The sequence below is a fragment of the Arachis hypogaea genome, chromosome 10 (genome assembly GCF_003086295.3).
Source record: "Arachis hypogaea cultivar Tifrunner chromosome 10, arahy.Tifrunner.gnm2.J5K5, whole genome shotgun sequence".
NCBI classification, from domain to species: Eukaryota; Viridiplantae; Streptophyta; class Magnoliopsida; order Fabales; family Fabaceae; genus Arachis; species Arachis hypogaea.
Genome location: NC_092045.1, coordinates 23,487,212 through 23,506,787, shown reverse-complemented (window position 1 = coordinate 23,506,787; position 19,576 = coordinate 23,487,212). Strand labels below are relative to the sequence as shown.

At 36.3% G+C, this 19,576-nt stretch overlaps 1 protein-coding gene across 1 annotated transcript; it reads right to left on the bottom strand.

Annotated features, from left to right (window-relative positions):
- Nucleotides 1–16,464: 16,464 nt before the first annotated feature.
- Nucleotides 16,465–19,361, bottom strand: LOC112715381 (putative serine/threonine-protein kinase-like protein CCR3). The gene has a single exon (XM_025767134.3). The coding sequence runs from the start codon at nucleotides 19,044–19,046 to the stop codon at nucleotides 16,605–16,607; it is 2,442 nt and encodes an 813-aa protein (XP_025622919.1). The 5' UTR covers nucleotides 19,047–19,361; the 3' UTR covers nucleotides 16,465–16,604.
- Between the last annotated feature and the right edge of the window lie 215 nt (nucleotides 19,362–19,576).

Genomic DNA, 19,576 nt, shown 5'->3' with positions numbered 1-19,576 from the left:
ATCAGCTTGGTATGCATTGTGGAATGGTCCTTGTCCATAATATCTTGGAAGGTGTTGTTGCCTAAAGGGTTGATCATATCCTTTAGGCTCCATTCATCTTTGATTGCTTAGACCTTGATGCATATTCCTGTTATAGCTTCCATTCCTTTCAACAAAATTAGAACCAAAGTACCAAACTCAAAGCGAGAGGGGTGAGAACTCATAGTAGCTATTAGAAATAAGAAGGGAAAACAAAAACAAATAAACAAGTAAAAGAAAAATATTTACAATAACCAATAATAAGGCACACGTTTGCAATTCCTCGGTAACGGTGCCATTTTGAAGAACGAAATTCTCGCGCGATCTAGAATTTCACAAATAAATTCCCGTTGTAAGTATAGCTTCTAGACCGACAAGAATTCCTTTCTTACAAACATTTTGGTTGTCACAAGTAATAAACCCCTTTAAAATTGATAACCGAAGTATTTAAACCTCGGGTCGTCTTCTCAAGGAATTGCAGGGAAGTGTGAATTATTATTGGTTATGCAAAGGTATATTTTGGGGTTTTGAAGAGGTTTTGAACAAGAGAAATAGATTGCAGGAATTAATAAATCAATTACTATAAATCTCTTGGCAAGGTATGAAAATCGGAATTCATATCCTAGTTATCCTTATCAGATGTGGTGAGAATTGGGTCTTAATCCACTTAGTTATCCCTTATTAAATAAAGGAAAATCAAGTAGACTAATTAAATTGATCCTCGAGTTTCAGTCAACTTTTACAGCGATCCAAATTAATTAGCAATTGCCAGATTCAACCACTGCTGAGTTTGATAACTCAAGTATTACCAATTAATTAACCAAAGCCAAAAGGGAATAAAGCATAAACAGAGCAAAGCAATCATGAGTCTAAAATACCTCAAATTATATTAATTAAGAAAATCCTAACATGAATGGTTCATAAGCCAATTGGGCAACATAAATCAGATACAATTAAAAGCATCAGAGTAAATAAAAGTAAAAGAGAAACATAGAATATTGAACCTGGTGTGAAGAAACAATCCTAATGACTAAAAGAAATCCTAAATCCTAAGATAAAACCTAATCCTAAGAGAGAGGAGAGAGCCTCTCTCTTTAAAAACAACATCTAAATCCTAAAACTATCTATGAATGTATGTTATGATGATCCTCTCCATGAATGAGTGGATTCTCCCAATTTATAGCCTTTAATCTGTGTTCTCTGGGCTTGGATCTGGACCAAAAAATGGTCCAAAAGTCGCTGGAGCCAACTTCTGCAAATTCTGTAGAGCATGCACGTCACGTGTCCACGTGGGTCACGCGGTCGCGTCATCTGGAGTTTTGCTCTTCCATGCGGTCGCATCAGTCATACATCCGCATTAGTTGTGTTTCGCGAGTCACGCGTTTGCATCATCCATGCGCTCGCGTCAATGCTCTTACGCTAAACACGCGTCCGCATGGGTCACGCGTTCGCGTCGCTTCCAATTTCTTCAAAAACTCTAATTTGTGCTTTCCTTCCCTTTTTGTATGTTTCCATTCCATCCTTTAAGTCATTCCTGCCCTATAAAACCTGAAAGTACTCAACACACAAATCACGGCATCGAATGGTAATAAAGGATAATTAAATTTAATAATTTTAAAGCATAGGAAACATGTTTTCTCATATGTCATATCATAAGGAAGGAATTGTAAAACCATGCAAATTCATATGAATAAGTAGGTGAAGAGTTGATAAAATCATTCAATTTAAACACAAGATATATCATAAAATAGTGGTTTATCAGTGGCCATCCTGAAAGAAGAGAAAAAAAGGAAGAAGAATAACCCACAAACAAAGATATGAAAATAAATAAAATATGGATGGGCTAATACCAAATAATAATGAGGTTCTCAACTACATGGTAGCTACAACATGCAAGTGAGAAAGCACTAGGAGGAAAGGGCATATTAATAGTGCAAGAATTGCAACAATGAGGGAGAGAGAGTGGGTTATGAGAGATATTATAGGGATATATCAATGCACAAGGAATACAAATGTCATAAAAGACTAGCATTGATATGTAAATAATATCACCCAACAGTGTAAAACAAGTCAAGAATCACCAAAATAATGCCAAGAAGATGCAACAGTTGAATAAGAACATTTAACACCAATGGATAAATAATAAACTTAGAAAAGAAAATATAAAGTAAAAGAGAGTGAAAGAGAACAAGGATGAGAAGTTAAAGAAATGAAGAAGAAGGAAGTAAGAAAGGAAGAAGAAAGGAAAGAAGAGAGAATAAGAAAGGAGAGAAGAAAAAAGTAAGAAATGAAAAACAGGGTGCGACGCGCGCGCATGCATCACGCGTACGCGTGAAATCTGAAATGGCAATGCGACGCGTAAGCGTCGTCCACGCGTACACAGGGATGGCAAAGAAGGCATACTGACGCGTGAACGTCGATCACGCGTATGCGTAACCACTCGCGTGCTAAAGGCACGCTTCCAGCATAGTGACAGCCCAACTTTCTATTCAAACATTCTGTTACGCCGATTGGAAAGCCACGCGTATGCGTCACTGACGCTTATGCGTAGAGGGTAAAAATCGCAGGGGACGCACACGCGTAAGGTATGCATACGCGTGGGGTTGTTTGTGCGTAAGGCACCCCTCCTGCATAGCTCCCACGCAACTCTCTGTTTGTTTTCTCTTTGTTGCGCAGTCACCCACGACGCGTGTGCGTCATAGATGCTTGCGCATCGCATGCCCCCTCTTCTTTATATATATATATATATATATATATATGTATATATATACATGTATATATATACATATATATATATATGTATATATATATAGGCAAAAATTTGGTTGTCACTAAAACAAACCCCTAAAAATAACAACTGAAGTATTCAAATCTTGGGTCGTCTCTCAAGGAATTGCAGGGAAGTGTTCTTGTTATTGGTTATGAGTTGTATATTTTGGGGTTTTGAATAAGAGAATAGGAAAAGTAAATTGCAAAGGAAAGCAAATGACACAAAGAGGTCTTGGCAAGGTTTGGTGGTCAAGGATCTCTATCTTTATCACTAACAATAACATGATAATTGCAAGGATCATTCCCATTAAATCATCCTCTAACTTAGTAAAGGAAAGTCAAATGAGCTATATCAATCCAAGTCCATAATTCCTAGCTCTCCACTAATTCAATTAGGGAGAACTAGAGTTAATGGCTCCAATCATCAATTACTTAGACATTAGTAACTCAAGAGTTCCTAAGTTACGATCCTAAGCCAAAAACATAAAAGTGTAAATTAAAATCCTCCCAAGCATTTCATCAAACACTTGGAAAGCATAAAATAAAAACATAAAAAATTAATGAGAGAATATTAAATTTAAACAACCAATTGCAACATCAATGAAAACAAATGAAGAAAAGAGCATTAAACATAAAATACCTCAACTTGCATTAATAAGAAAATTGAATCTAACATGGGGAATTCATAAACCAAATTGGGGAAATAAACAACTTAATAAGAGAAATAAATAAATCAAAGTACTAGAACAATTAAAGTGAAGAAACCTATATTGAAGTAAGGTAGAATTCTGAAATTGAGAAGAAATAAAGCTAAAAACCCTAAAACCTAGATAGAGGATAGAGCCTTTGACGATCGGATTTCCTGTCGGTAAAGAAATTCACAAATATGATCGCGTTGTAAGTATAGCTTCTAAACCAACAGAAAATCCTTTCGTACAAACGTTTGGTTGTCACAAGTAACAAACCTAATAAAATTTATAAACCGAAGTATTCAAACCTCGGGTCGTCTTCTCAAGGAATTGCAGGGAGGTGTGTTTTATTATTGGTTATGAAAAATAGTATTTTTGGGTTTTTGAAATAAAGGAACAAGTAATTTAAATGACAAGAAAAATAAATTAATAATTAGAAAATCTCTTGGCAAGGTATGAGAATTGGAAATCCCATCCTAGTTATCCTTATCAGGTGTGATGAGTATTGTCCGTTGCTCCCACTTAGTTAACCCTTACTAAATAAAGGAAAGTCAAGTGGAGCAATTAATTTGATTCCTCAAGTCCTAGTCAACTCCTAAGGAAAGACTAGCTTTAGAGGGATCCAAATCAACCAGCAAACTTCAAATATTGATCAACTGCTGAGTTTGATAACTCAAGTGTCACTAATTACTCAACCAAAGCCAAAAGGGAAAAATCCAAATTATTTATATAATAAATAAAAGAAAGCAATCATAAGTCTGAAATACCTCAAATTGCATTACTAAAAGAAATCAAATCTAACATGGAAAAGTTCATAAATTAAATTGAAAAAATAAATAAAAGGAATATTAGACCTGAAACTCAGAAGAAATTATAAATTGAAATAATAAGAAATCATAAATCCTTTAAGAGGAATCCTAATCCTAAATCCTAAGAGAGAGGAGATAACCTCTCTCTCTAAAAACTACATCTAAATTATGAAAAGTGAATTATGAGTGTTGATTTTTGTATGGATGCATTTCCTCACTTTATAACCTCTAATCTGTGTTTTCTGGGCTGAAAATTGGGTCAAAAACAGCCCAGAAATTGCTGATTACGAAATCTGTCATGCTGATTTTCGTCACTGCGATACATCCGCGTAGAGCACGCGTTCGCGTCGCCCAGATTTACAGCCCTAATATCAAATTATATATCAAATCGAAGCCTCGAACGTTAGCTTTCCAACGCAACTGGAACCGCGTCATTTAGACCTCTGTAGCTCAAGTTATGACTGTTTGAGTGTGAAGATGTCAGGCTGGACAACTTAGCAATTTCTTCAACTTCTTGTATTCCTTCCACTTTTGCATGCTTTCTTTCCATCCTCTAAGCCATTCCTGCCCTGTAATCCCTGAAATCACTTAACACACATATCACGGCATCGAATGGTAATAAGAGAGAATTAAACATAGCAAAATTAAGACCAAAGAAGCATGTTTCTAATCATAGCACAAATTCAGGAAGGAGAATGTAAACCCATGCATTTTGTATGAATAAGTGTATGAAATATTGATAATATCCACTCAATTAAGCACAAGATAAACCATAAAATAGTGGTTTATCAGCCTCTCTCTCTAGAAAACTACATCTCAAACCTAAAATTATGTGAATGATTGTATGATTCCCTTTCTGCTCCACTATGCAGCCTCTAATAAGTGTTTTCGGGCTTGAAACTGGGCAAAAAATAGTCCAGAAACTACCCCCAGTGATTTCTGATATGTACCGCACATGGCTCCGTCACGCGTACGCGTCGCCCACGTGTACGTGTCACTTTTCTGCCGCACTATCCACGTGTACACGTCATGCACACATACGTGTTACGTAACAGCAAGGCAACTATGGCAAATTTTATGTCATTTTGAAGCTCCGTATGTTAGCTTTCCAACGTAACTAGAACCGCCTCATTTGGACCTCTGTAGCTCAAGTTATGGTCAATTAAGTACGAAGAGGTCAGGCTTGCCAGCCCAGCAATTCCTTCAATTTCTTGTATTCCTTCCACTTTTGCATGCTTCTTTTCCATCCTCTAAGCCATTCCTTCCCTATAAACTCTGAAATCACTTAACACATATATCAAGGCATCGAATGGTAATAAGAGAGGATTAAACATAGCAAATTTAAGGCCAAAGAAGCATGTTTTGAATTATAGCACAAAATTAGGAAGAAAATTGTAAAACATGCGAATTCTGTGAATAAATGTGAGAATAGTGGATAAAATCCACTCAATTAAGCACAAGATGTGCCACGAAAGAGTGGTGCATCAATGCTTGATAGTGGCTTTGTGACTCAGGTAACTTTCCGGTTGCACATGCTTAATTTTATTTTATCTACATATATAGCTTCAGCAATAACCAAATTTGAACTGAAATAATAGTATATCTTACGGATTTCTAGACAATTGTCTTCAAGTGTTAGTTATTAATGTTAGTGTTGGTCTCCAATTATTTTTATCTTGATGCATTTCTTATCTGTGTATACTTTTTAAAATGTTTGAATAGCAATTGAGAAGAAAAATTGGGATAATTGTATTTGTTAAATGTTAAGTAGTTAGAACTTTTACAAGTGCCTAAAGGGTATATTGGTGCAGAATTTCTAACCACAAATAACCGACAAGTGCACCGGGTCGTACCAAGTAATACCTCAGGTGAGTGAGGGTCGATCCCATGAGGATTGATGGACTAAGCAACGGTGGTTAATTAATTTACTTAGTTAGGCAAGCAGAAAATAGTGTTTGAGTGTTCAAAAAGCATTAAACAGGAAACTTAGAATATCAGAAGACATGCAATAAATAAGTTGGGAATAGAATATGGAGAAGGCAATTAAGGTTTCAGAGTTATCTATTTTTCGGATTGACTTTTCTTATTAATTTATTTTAATCATGCAAGATTTAATTCTTGGCAAACTATATATGACTAAACCTAATTCCTTAGACCTTTTTAGTCTCCTCTAAAATTCATCAACTGCCAATTCCTTGGTCAATTAATTCCAATTAGAGGGTGAAGTTCAATTCTAGTTATATGCCACAGAAATCCTAATTACCCAAATATAAGGGGATTATATGTCACGTATCCCGTTAAATCCAGATAAATTAGAAATTTAGGAGAATATGTTTTCAAGTTGTTGTTCAAGTAAAAAGCTTTTCCAAGTTATACAAGAACTCAATTAGAAAGAGGATCATACTTTCGTTCCACCCAATTTCATAAAATAAAGAACGAAAACAATTCTTGAAATATAAATCAGTACATAAATTAAAATAGAAAAAACAAGGAACAGAATCAATCCATACAATAGACAGAGCTCCTAACCTTAACAGTGGAGGTTTAGTTGCTCATGGTTTAGAGAGAAAATAAGGATTCAGGTAAATTGTGGAATGTAAATTGGAATAGAATGGAATGGAATCCTCCTAGAAGAAAAGTTTATCCTTTTTATATCTAATCCTAATTAATTTAAAAATCTATTTTCTAAAATTAAAATAATATCTTTTCCTATTTTAAAATCAAATTTAAATTTAAATCAGAATTAATTATAGCAATCAGCAAGTCTTCAATTGATGGATGGGGACCACTTGCTTCACTGGATCCACGCCTAACTTGGCAAAGAGCTACGCCTTAATTGAGTGCCAAAATGGGACACAGAAATTGCCCCCAGCATTTTCTGCATTTTCTGCACGTGGCATATGTCACGTGTACGCATCAGTCATGCGTATGCGTCGATGGTCTTCTTCGCGTGTCACGCGTACGTGTCAGGTACGCGCACGCGTCGCTGCACGATTCTCCAAATCACGCGCACACGTCAGGTACACGCACGCGTCGCTCCTCGCTAATTATCTCCTTTAATTCTTGTGCTCCTTCCATTTGTGCAAGCTTCTTCTCCATCAAATCCAGCCAAATACTACCTAAAATAAACAAAATTGCACGAGACTCAAAGTAGCATCCATAGTGGCTAAAAGATAATTAATTCTTGATTAAACTCAACAATTTAAATGCAAATTCACTAGAAAAAGATAAGAAAGATGCATACGCATCATATATATACAACATTTTCCATTTATTATTTCTTTCAAATTGTTCAAATATTGATGAAATTAATAGCTCTAAGAAGTCTGTGTTAAAAAATCATCAAGTTTTGGTTTAAATGCTATATAGGCCATGTAATTGCAGTGCCAGTGAGGGAGAACCATCACGCAGTGCTGCACAGGCAAGCATTTTCTTTTGTTTTGTAACTTGGATCCTTGAGATTCTATTGTCCCTGGATACCTCTTTTGGTTGGCTGGAGCATAACCCTTTATTTATTGAATTGAACATGCAATAGATTTGATAGCGGCATGAAAGAAATTGCAAGCACTTAAAGCTCTGAATTTAAATAAATTATTGAGGGATTCTAAAAATTTTGCTATCCAAACTGTACCGAAAATGGATTATTGCTTAATATTGTCTCATAATCAGCTTTATCATGCTCTTTTATATCTTGTTTTATCATACTGTTTTTCCTAATGGATTATTTTGATCATTTAAAGATTGTAATAACACTAGTACGTAATTTTGTATCCCCAATATTATCACAGATTTTTCTAATTGATGTAAAATTGTTTGATCAGCTACTTGACTATTTTCTACATATTGTTCTTGGTAGTTGCAAATAGGTTTTACTATGTTCTGTTCATTTAATTTGATAAGGATATACGATGAATTTTTTTAATTTGATAAGGATGTAGCCACGCTTTTAAAGTGTGGCCGTATCTTTTTTTTAATTTGATAAGGATGTAGCCACGCTTTTAAAGCGTGGCCATATCTCTTCCTATTGCCACGCTTTAAAAGTGTGGCCGTATCTCATACATACAGCCACGCTTTTAAGAGTGTGAATTTGTAAAAAAGCGTGGTGATAGGCTGAAAAAATCGTGGCGATAGAGCAACCGCCACCCTTTTAGATGCCACTCTTTCAAAACCGTGGCGGTAGCTCAAAAAGCGTGTCAAAAAGCTATCGCCATGCTTTTTTCATCTTTTCACCACGCTTTAAAAGCGTGGCAATAGAGCTATTTTCTTGTAGTGTGGATCAAGAAAAAACATCCTTCATCACGCCTAGAGCAAACTATTGCTATGTGGTCATGCCCTTTGGGCTGAAAAATACTGGAGCCACATATCAAAGGCTGATGAATAAGGTGTTCGCACCTCACCTTGGGAGTCTAATGGAAGTTTACGTAGACAACATGCTAGTAAAAATCAAGGATGAGCTCGACCTCCTGACTGACCTCTCGCAAGTTTTCAGCCCCATAAGGATGCAAAGGATGAGGTTGAATCCCGCAAAGTGCACCTTCGCGGTAGAGGCTGGAAAATTTTTGGGATTTATGCTAAAACAAAGGGGGATTGAAGCTAACCCCGATAAGTGCAAAGCAATTCTAGAAATAAAAATCCCGACTTGCTTAAGGGAAGTCGAACAGCTGAATGGCTGACTTGCAGCTCTCTCCAGGTTCTTGGAGGGATCAGCGTTAAGATCCCTACCACTCTTCTCTCTACTAAGAAAAGGATGCCAGTTTGAATGGACCCCTGAATGCGAAGAAGCATTCCAAGAGTTCAAAAGGTTTTTAAGCAAACCTCCCATTCTGACCCGACCTACAGTTGGGGAAGAACTCGTCCTGTATTTGTCCGTAGCCAACAAAGCTGTAGCATCAGCTCTAATACGGGAAAACGAGGTCGGGAAGCATCATGTATACTTCACCAGCAAGGTTCTGCAAGGCCTTGAATTAAGGTATCAAAAACTCGATAAGTTTGCGTATGCCTTAATAATAGTCTCCCGCAGGCTCACACAATAAGAGTTCGAACTAACCAGCCCATGAAGCAAATCCTGTATAAAACGGATATTGCGGGTAGGATGGTTCAATGGGCCATAGAGCTCTCTGAGTTTGACTTAAAGTACAAAAATCGGATGGCAATTAAAGCCCAATGCCGCACCGACTTCGTGGCAGAATATGCAGGAGATCAAGAGGAAGCCTCCACTGTGTGGGAGCTATACATAGATGGATTCTCCAACAAAGTCGAAAGCGGTGCAGGCATAATATTAGTCAATCAAGAGGAAACTCAAGTAGAAGTCTCCCTCAAATTTGAATTTTCAGCTTCTAACAATCAGGCAGAATATGAAACATTGATTGCAGGATTAAAACTGGCCAAGAAAGTCGGGGCGACCAAAGTAGTCGTGTTCAGCGACTCTCATGTGGTGACCTCCCAAATAAATAGAGAGTATCAGGCTAAAGACCCCAATATGAAAGGTACTTAGATAAAATCTTGGAGTATCTTAGGCGTTTCGCAGAGACCGAGGTTAAGCACATAACCTAGGATCTCAACAGCAGAGCAGATGCCCTCTCCAAGCTAGCAAGTACCAAACCAGGAGGGAATAATAAAAGCCTGATCTAAGAAACTCTCCAAGAACCTTCTGTCACAAAAACAGAGGGCAGACAAGACATCTTTAAAGTATCCGGATTGGACATCGAATGGATGAACCCACTAATCAAATACCTGAAATTTGACATCCTACCCAAAGAGGAAAAAGAGGCCAAGAAAATCCGAAGGAAAGCACAAAATTACACTTTAGTAAAAAGTATCCTCTATAAAAGAGGGATATCTACACCATTGTTAAAGTGCGTCCCGACCTCAAAGACAACAAAAGTCTTAGAAGAGGTCCATAATGGTATCTGTGGGAACCATCTCGGAGCAAGGTCCTTAGCTAGGAAAGTCATACGAGCCGAGTTCTACTGACCGACCTTGCAGAAAGATGCCACCGAATTCGTAAAGAAATGTCAACCATGCCAAATTCATGCAAACTTCCACGTCGCTCCCCCCGAGGAGCTCATTAGCATAACTTCTCCATGGCCTTTTGCAAAATGGGGATTGGACCTATTAGGACCCTTTTCCCCAAGTGCCTGGACAAGTAAAATATATATTAGTAGGAGTAAACTACTTCACGAAGTGGATTGAAGCAAAACCGTTAGCCACCATCACAGTCCAATGAAGTTGGAAATTCCTTTATAAGAACATTATCACAAGGTATGGGATCTCGCACTCCATCACCACTGATAATGGCACTCAATTTACCGACTCTACCTTCAGAAACCTAGTAGCCAGTCTGAAGATCAAGTATTAGTTCATCTCGGTAGAACACCCACAAGAAAATGGGCGAGCTGAGGCGGCTAACAAGGTCATACTGGCTGGGTTGAAGAAAAGGCTACAAGACGCAAAAAGAGCCTGGGCTGAAGAACTTTTCCAAGTACTATAGGCTTATCGGACTACACCTCAGTCTGCCACAGGAGAAACACCCTTCCTACTTGCTTATGGCATAAAGGCCATGATACCAGTTGAAATCAATGAGCAAAGTCCAAGGGTGAGCTTTTACGACGAGGTCGGCAGTATACAGAGGCACAAAGAAGAACTCGAGCTACTTCCTAAAGTTCGAGAACAAACCCAGATAAGAGAAGCATCATTGAAGTAAAGGATGGACGAACAGATACAATAGGAAAGTCATTCAAAGAAGCTTTACTTCAGACGACCTAGTCTTAATCAGAAATAACATTGGTGTTAACAAGTCTGGAGATGGAAAACTCGCTACTAACTGGAAAGGGCCATATAAGATAAGCGAAGTCTTAGGAAAGGGCTATTACAAGGTGACCACTTAAGCGGCACCGAATTACCTAGGTCGTGGCATGCTTGTAACATGAAAAGGTACTATAGCTAAAAGTGAACTTCACTCCTTAATGTACTCTTTTTCCCGACTTCATGGTTTTTTTCCCAAAGGAAGGATTTTCCTGAAGGGGATTTTAACGAGGCATCAAAGAGGAGGCTAATGGGCAATAGTTTTTAACCCCTTAGTAGCAAAAAGTACCTCCCTCAAATAAATAAAGATCTTTTTCTACATCTTCTTGTAAATTCCATTAGTTATTTCTACGAAATGCGCCGACTTAAACTCGACAAAATGTGAAAATCCCGTGCCCGACCTACGTGGTCAGCAGGATAAAACGATGAGGTACAACTCAGTGTAAAGAGGTTATAAAAGCAGATCATATAACTCGGAAACATTACGACCAATAAGTCAAAAAAATCGAGAAGAATTGAAGTGCATCGCGAAAATAGCCTAACTTATGAACAAATTCAAATAAGAAAATTTGAATTTATGAGGAATGCAAAAAAGGATAAAAAGAAAAACTAGGTCTCGAGTCTTTGGAAAATCTAAGACAATTTAGATAAAACACAGCCTGTCTAGATAAAAGGTTTTTCCAAAAATGAAAAAGATCAAAAGGGTTTTTTCATGAAAAGAAAAAAATTACAGAAGGCATGCACATGCCAATTAATTTTAAACCCCTTATCCAAAAAAGGGGGCAGAAATTAAAGCATTTTTTGTTTACGGTCATAAAAGGTCAGAAAGAGTCAAGAACAAACCACCACAAGCAACAAAAAATAAAATTGTTCATAAAAGGGGCCCACAAGCCAGCCCCAAGTAGCTCGAAACAATTAAGTTGAAGAAAGACGAAAGAAAACAGAGGAAAGACAGGGAAAAGAATTTATAAACACGCCAAAGGCAAAATGGTAAATCAGCACATTCATTAAAGAAACGCACCGTTACCAATGTAACTGCTCTCCATGTGTAAATACGAAACCTCTAACAGGCGCGACTGTTGAGAAATTTAAATCACATCGGTTTCAAAAGTCACGTCAGTTTCCATGACACGTCGACTACAAGCCCGAGTTCAAATACTCGAATCCAACTCATAAGTCAAACAGATCGGATTCGAGTAGGGACACTGTTCATACCTTGGCCCAACACTAGGGCCCAGGTCTAAGTAAGCTAAAAAGGTTCAATCCACAGATTGACCTTTGCTGACAACTGACCTCGTTTGAAGAGGTCGGATTCTACACACACTCCACTCCCAAGAAGTCGGACTCGAAAAATAACTGGCAGATAACACTTATTCAAATAAGTAGCTGTCCCTAAAATCTTTCAACCCACTTCCAGGAGCCATATCTCAACTTCCCTAAGATAAATGGACAATTATCCTTCTTAAAAGGTGGAATTACTCCAACGGTGGTTATTGGTTCACCACTATAAATACACTGACACCCCTCAAGTATCTCGAAGTCCTAATACTCTATAAGCCTGTAAAACCCTTTGCTAACTTAGGCATCGGAGTGTCTTTGCAGGTACCACTTCCCATTCTTTCATACACACAAGTCGGACAACGGCTCCCAGACGCACACAAAGTTGGAGACTAGCTCCTCCAGACATTTGAGTCATCCTAACAAGTCCAGCTCATTAATCTCCAATTATCCATCGTAACACAAACTATGCTTTATATTTATCTTATTATGTTCTTCATTTATTTTTTTTGCACATCGCGCGGGTAAATTGCTAATAATATATAGATAAATATTTATATAAAATACTTCTACACTAGAAAAAAAAAAGCATTAGAGTGCAGATAAATCATAAAACTAATACATTACCTGATGTTACGTTTAAAAAAGAAGATTAAAATGAAAATCGTAAAAGTCTTCATTTTGTGAACAAGAGAAGCTATGAGACCAAGTCCTTTTAAGATTAGCAGTCGCATCAAAATTGACAATTCAAAACCTTTGTGTGGGTCATTAGATTGCACCTATTCTCCCAACCCTCAATGCCGTGTAATAAATAAAGAAGCCGGAAACAAATAATGAAATAACACTATGCAATGCATTATCCAATAATCCAATGCACTGCTTAATTATTTGATGGTGTTTCTTTCCTCGTTTCACTTTTGGTCAAACTCGTCCCCATCATGGAAGCCACAAACTACATGTATCTTTTTTTTTTTTTCAAAAAATAAATATCAAATTGATTACATTACATTACATTATATTAGACAAGTCTCTAACATGTGCTGCGGACCGTTTAAAATGGTCCACAAAAGGAAAATTTTATTTAAATTATGGTATGATGTTATCGTGTTAGGGATGGGTAATGACTAACGACTAAGTAACACAAGAACCTCACGAGGAAAATTTCCATTTCAGAACTTTCCACACACATACAATTATTATCATTATTATTGTTATTTTTTTTTATCTATAATGCACTAACACTAATACAGATTACTGCAACTAGGCATTTTTTAAATATTATTTTTTATTTAATTTTTAGAAGAAAAAATTAAAAAATAAATAACTTTCCTAAATGTTTAAACAATTAATACCGTAAAAATGAGTATTTAAATTAATTAAATAATAATAAATTTTTAAAAATAGAAAACATAATTAATTAAAGAATTAAAATAATATATTATTAAATTTAAAGACAGATTAAAAACTGAAATTTAAAGGATAAGTGCATTTTTAATACAGATATGAGACAAAACATGACATGAAATGTACGGATATATAAATTATAAATTCTTATACGACATAAAGATATTATATATATATATATATATATATATATATATATAATATAAAGTATTTTTTAGATAAATTATAATGATATTTTAATATTTTATTAATATTAAATATAAATTAATTTGTTAACTATTTTAATATTTTTTAATAATATAAAGTATTTAAAATATGTTTTATTTTAATAAATAATAATATAGACTATTTTTAAACTTATTCCAGAAATATATATTAAGAATAAAGTTAAATATTCTGATACGTGATGATATTTAGATGTATCCAAATATATCTAAAAAGAAATTTATTTTTTATTAAGACATATGTGTATGAATATCGTGTCTGAATGTATCCGCTATGCGAATTCGACAACTCAATAAAATACCTATACTTTATACTTCTTTAATAAATTTTCACATTTATTTTCACGTGTCAAATTATGTAAGCAAAAATTAAATAAATTTAAAAATAGTTATACAAATATTTAATTATATATTAATGTATTAATAAAAGATAGACTCTATGGTATCTTTGGCTATTGGCTAAATAATACTAAAATTAAAAATATTTTTTTATATTTCGATATAAAAAAACTATTTTCAAATTTAAAATTATTAAATAATAAAAAATTATTACTTTCATTCTAAGAATTGCTAAAATTGTATAACTACTGTGACTATAAACGGCATAGTATGCCCCTTGGTAAAAATGTTTGGTTTTAATTCTTTAATCACCTATAAACTTAAAAGTCTTATTATAAACACAATTACACAAACAATAGGAGAAGGTTATATTGTTGCATTTGATCATAGAATAGAAGGGAGTGTTGTTATTCTTGCATTTGATCAAAGAGGAAGCTAGAAACTTAACTTCTGCTAGAAGAGTGATGTAGTGAGAGTGCCAATTGTGGTAAGCACTAAAACCTATCCTAACTAACTTGTGTACATACTATGTCTTTTATGTCTAATTCATCTAACTACCTACTAATACTATGCGTTATAGTAACTAACTTGGGTTGGTCGAGTGGTTAGTTCATTCGTCCGCTTAAATAAGTGTTGGAGGTTTGAATCTTATCTTGTGCATGCAACAACTCATTGATTAACGACAAACTCTTAAATAGAACTCAAATCCGCGATGAATATACAATATTTTACAATATTTTATATACAATATTTTATATACAATATTTTACACTAGCCTTATCACCTCTTTGGTTTGGGGCCATATGAATGAGGCCATAATTGCGCATTCTATTTTCATGGTGTAAACGTCATACTTTGCTCACACTCTTACCTACCTTTTTCTTACGTGCCCATCAATGGGGTCGTAGTTGACTTAGTAAACTCTACGTAGCTTCCTCCGTATGAACGCGACTAAACAATGCTTACAATTTTAATACTTAAAATTCTTTCCTAATCAACCCCGCATTCTTTATTTTTATTTCCCCTCCCCCTTATCCTTTTGGCACAATAAATAATAATTATTTATATAGAATCCTTTTATGTAAAAATAATTAAAATGTAGATATAAATTATATTAAATGATCTAATCATTTTTAATTATCATTTTCATATATAAACATCTTTATATCAATAATCACTCCATAAATATATATACACGTACACATGCACCATATACTAAAATATATATCACCCTGCGTGTGAATATTTATATTTTCATGCCATGTGTGAATACCTTTATTTTATACCAGGCTTGCAAATTGTTTTATTCACAATTAAATTTTTAATTGCCATGACACTGAAAATACTTTCCATAACATAATCATCGTTGTGTGCTGGATTGGCATACAACTCGCTCATTGTTGAATAAAGTTTATTTTTTAATGCAAATAAAATAATTCATAACCCACTTATTTCATTTTAAGATAGAATATATTGATAGATCCAGTGATGGTCATTATTTATGCAAAGATTTAAGTATTTTATGACAGTTGTTAAAAAAATAATGTTAAATATTTTTTAAATTTATTTTAGAATTTAATTTTAATATACTAATAGTATAAAATATTTTATAAAGTGTGTAATTACATCCACCTTTTTGAATTACCATTAATACAATCAATAAAAATAACAATTATTTTTTATTAATATACGTGTAAAATTGATTTACACCGATCGTGCATTAAATTTTTGTTTATCTATTTAAAAAAAATATTAAAAAAAATTATTCTACAATCAAATAATGCCACATTGTAAAAAAAAAAATTTAATTTTAATATACTAATAATATAAAATATTTTACATAGTCATCTATCTCATCTATTATTTTCGTTAATATAGCATTATGTAATTTTGATCATTCATATTACTAATGTAAAATATAGTTATTTTCACTAATATAGCATTATGAATTTAAATTTATATGTAAAACTATTTTTCACATTAACCGTGTATTAAAATTAAATTAAAAAAATACAGAAAATGAACCATTTTTAGTTTGGTTATTAGTAATATAGCAAAAATTCTACAATCTACGCTACACATGCATGCTAGATGAGAATGCTAACTAATACATTGAGAATCAAGGGACAATTTTTACAGCAGAACACTATATTCATATAATTTATCAAAAAGAATCAATGAAAAATTGACAAAAGAATTCAATATGCTTTTCTTCCTCTTTTAGTCTCTTTAATTAATGGGGTTTGAAACTTTGAACACAAACTCTCATCTCAATCTGAGACAATGGAGATTATACCACTCGAATTGCTATCATGATGATGAGAACCTTCACAAAGAAGCAATGCACGCTCTAAATTGGTAACAATATCAGAAATGGTTGGTCTATCTTTTCCTTCCAAATTCACACAAAGCATTGCAATCTTTGCCATCAATTCCACTGCCTCAGCTTCATTTGCATCTGGTGGTCCAACCCTAGGGTCCAAAATCTTCGCCAATTCCTCACTCAAAATTGCAGGCACGGCGAAGTCCACCACACTCATTGGTGTGTCGCCATCTTCGCCATTCTTGAATATCGCTCGCTTTCCGGTTAATAGTTCTAAAAGAACTACTCCAAAGCCGTAGACATCACTCTTTGCCGTTATCACATTTAGGCCATAGTACTCAGGATCAATATATCCAACCGTTCCAGCTGCCTTCATCGGCCGATGATCACGGTCTGGCTCTGGACTCATCAAAGACAATCCAAAATCGGATACCCTAGCAGTCCAATTTGCATCGAGGAGGATGTTGGAAGACTTGATATCTCTATGGATTATGGATGGAACCGCATAATTGTGGAGATATTCTATCCCCCGAGAGGCGTCCAAGGCGATTTTGATCCTCATTTTCCACGAATTCAAGACACTGCTACTCTTCTCCACATTGTTCTTGGCGTGCAAATGATCATACAATGCACCATTCTTCATGTAATCATAAACCAAGAGCCTCTCCTCTTTCTCCTCACAGAAACCAACTAGCCTAACCAAGTGCTTGTGGTGTAGCCGCGACAAAAAGGACAATTCGGACTGAAACGCGCTTTCTTTCTCTTGAAACTTCTTCAATTTAGAGCCAGTTTCGCCCCTCTTGATCGCCACCTCACGGCCGTCCACAAGCTTTCCCCTGTACACAACTCCAAAGCTTCCAGCCCCAATCTTGTTCTCAGGCGAGAAATTGTCCGTTGCAGCTATTAGCTCGGCCAAGGCGAATTCCTCAGCCCTATCAGGGTGTTTTGTGGATGAGGTGCCACTCCTCTGGCGGCGCATTATCCTCGAACCTTGTCGCATAATCGTGGAAGTCCTCGAAAGAGGCCTGCTATTGTTCCTACTATTGTTGGAAACACCACTTGAAGTACTACTACCTCTTGTGATTGTTGGCTGCACAGAATTGTGCACTTTCTTCTTCCCAAAACAAACACCATTCCACAAACAATAAACAATTGTGCAAATTCCAGCAACAGCACCAACTGATCCAACAATAGCAAATGCCAATAAACCCCTAGTCAATGTCCTCGACCGCGACCTCTGCCGAGGAGCAGGCCCCGGCGGCAGCGAAGATGGAACCGTTGCCGCTGGTGGAGCTTGAATTGGAGACCAACAAGGCTTGCAAATGTTGCTATCAGAATCGGAACACAGAGATTGAGAATCAGGATATGGACCACAATTATCACAAGAGGATTGAACACAAGGACCCGGAAGAACACTAGGCAATGGAAGTTCAAATCTTGAACCATTATTATTAGGCCAACCAGGACCCCAACAAAGAACACTAAGATTACGTGTCACTAATCCACAAGTGAAGTTAGACCCAGAAACAATTACCTCGAAGGAAACACCTTTTGTTACTTCCGATGTGAAATTACCATCACCACCCCAACAAACAACGCTTCCAGTTCCATTCAACCTTCTCAAAGCACATCCATGGCTAGCACCAAGTGCTAATTCACCAAATTCCCAAGCTTCATTTTTTGGAACATCAAGTTGCCCAAAATTGTCGTTGTCCCCTATGCAAACCAGAAATCCAGTTGAATTCAACCCACAAACGTGTGAACCACCAGCGACAATGCTCCACATAGACATGTTCTTAAACCCATTTTCAATCACTCTTGAAATTACCGTTTCACCCCAACATCGAACTTGAGAACTGTTCTTCAGAATCCCGCAAGAGAATCCTGACCCAGATGAGATTGAAGAGAATTGAAGAGACCTAGATGGGGACTTGAACGTTTTGCTGGTTCTCCAGCACGTAACGGTTCCGGCGCCGACCACGGTGGCGCAAACGTGGGTTTCTCCGACGGCGAGATTCTCCAATAGAACAGTGTCGTTGTTGTAGAGTCTCTTTGGTGTGAAGGTTCCGTTGGTGGTGGTGATGGTGTTCCAACAGAGCAAGGTGCGGTTGCCGGACCTGAGGCCGCAGAAGAAGGTGGCGCCGCCGGAGACGGTGGAGAATGAGATGTTAGGGGGAACGGCGGGGACAAGCTGACTACCGAGGCGGGAGCACTCAATGCGTTGGGTGGATTCCCCCGCGACGACGCCGCAGACGGTGTCGGAGGCGTCGGTGACGGCAAGGGTAGCGCCGGAGCCGAGAGCATGGGAAGTGGGGATCAGTAGAGAGAGCGTGAATATCACCGCGGCGGAGAGACGAAGGATTTCGGAGGAGGAAAGTGGTGTCATCATCTAAAAGAACGGATTTTTAAGTGAGAGGTGGCGGCGGCGGCGGCGGTGGTTGGCGGCGGTTTCAGGTGCCTCATTTGCAGGTGGTGTTTTCTGAAAGAAAGAAAGAAACGAATTGAAGTTGTGATGTCTTTTTTTTTCCTTCTCTCTTTGGGGCTGTGGAAGAAAAGGAATGAGGAAAAGAGAATGTGAGAAGAAAAAAGAGTTTTAAATGTTTGTTAGTTGTGGAATGTTGAATTTAGAGAGAGAGAGAGAAGTGAAGGTGGCTTTTCAGCCTCTCTAATCTCTGATCAAAGCTGCTTACTGTTTGCCTTTATAAGACTTGTTTGCTTCTCCTTTATACACAAAGACAACTTTTCTTTTTCTGTTATTATTTACTACTTATTTAGCTATCTCTTTCTATTTTTCTCAACTGTTCTCCATTTTCTACTCACACTCTTTATTTTCACTCATTTTTTTTTTAATTGTGACCATTTTAAATCAACCTCGATTAAATTTTGGCTAATTTTTTGAAATCGATGAAAATTGTATAT

Excerpts from the sequence above, each read along its gene's own strand:
- LOC112715381 (XM_025767134.3), bottom strand. The coding sequence starts at position 19,046 with ATGATGACACCACTTTCCTCCTCCGAAATCCTTCGTCTCTCCGCCGCG.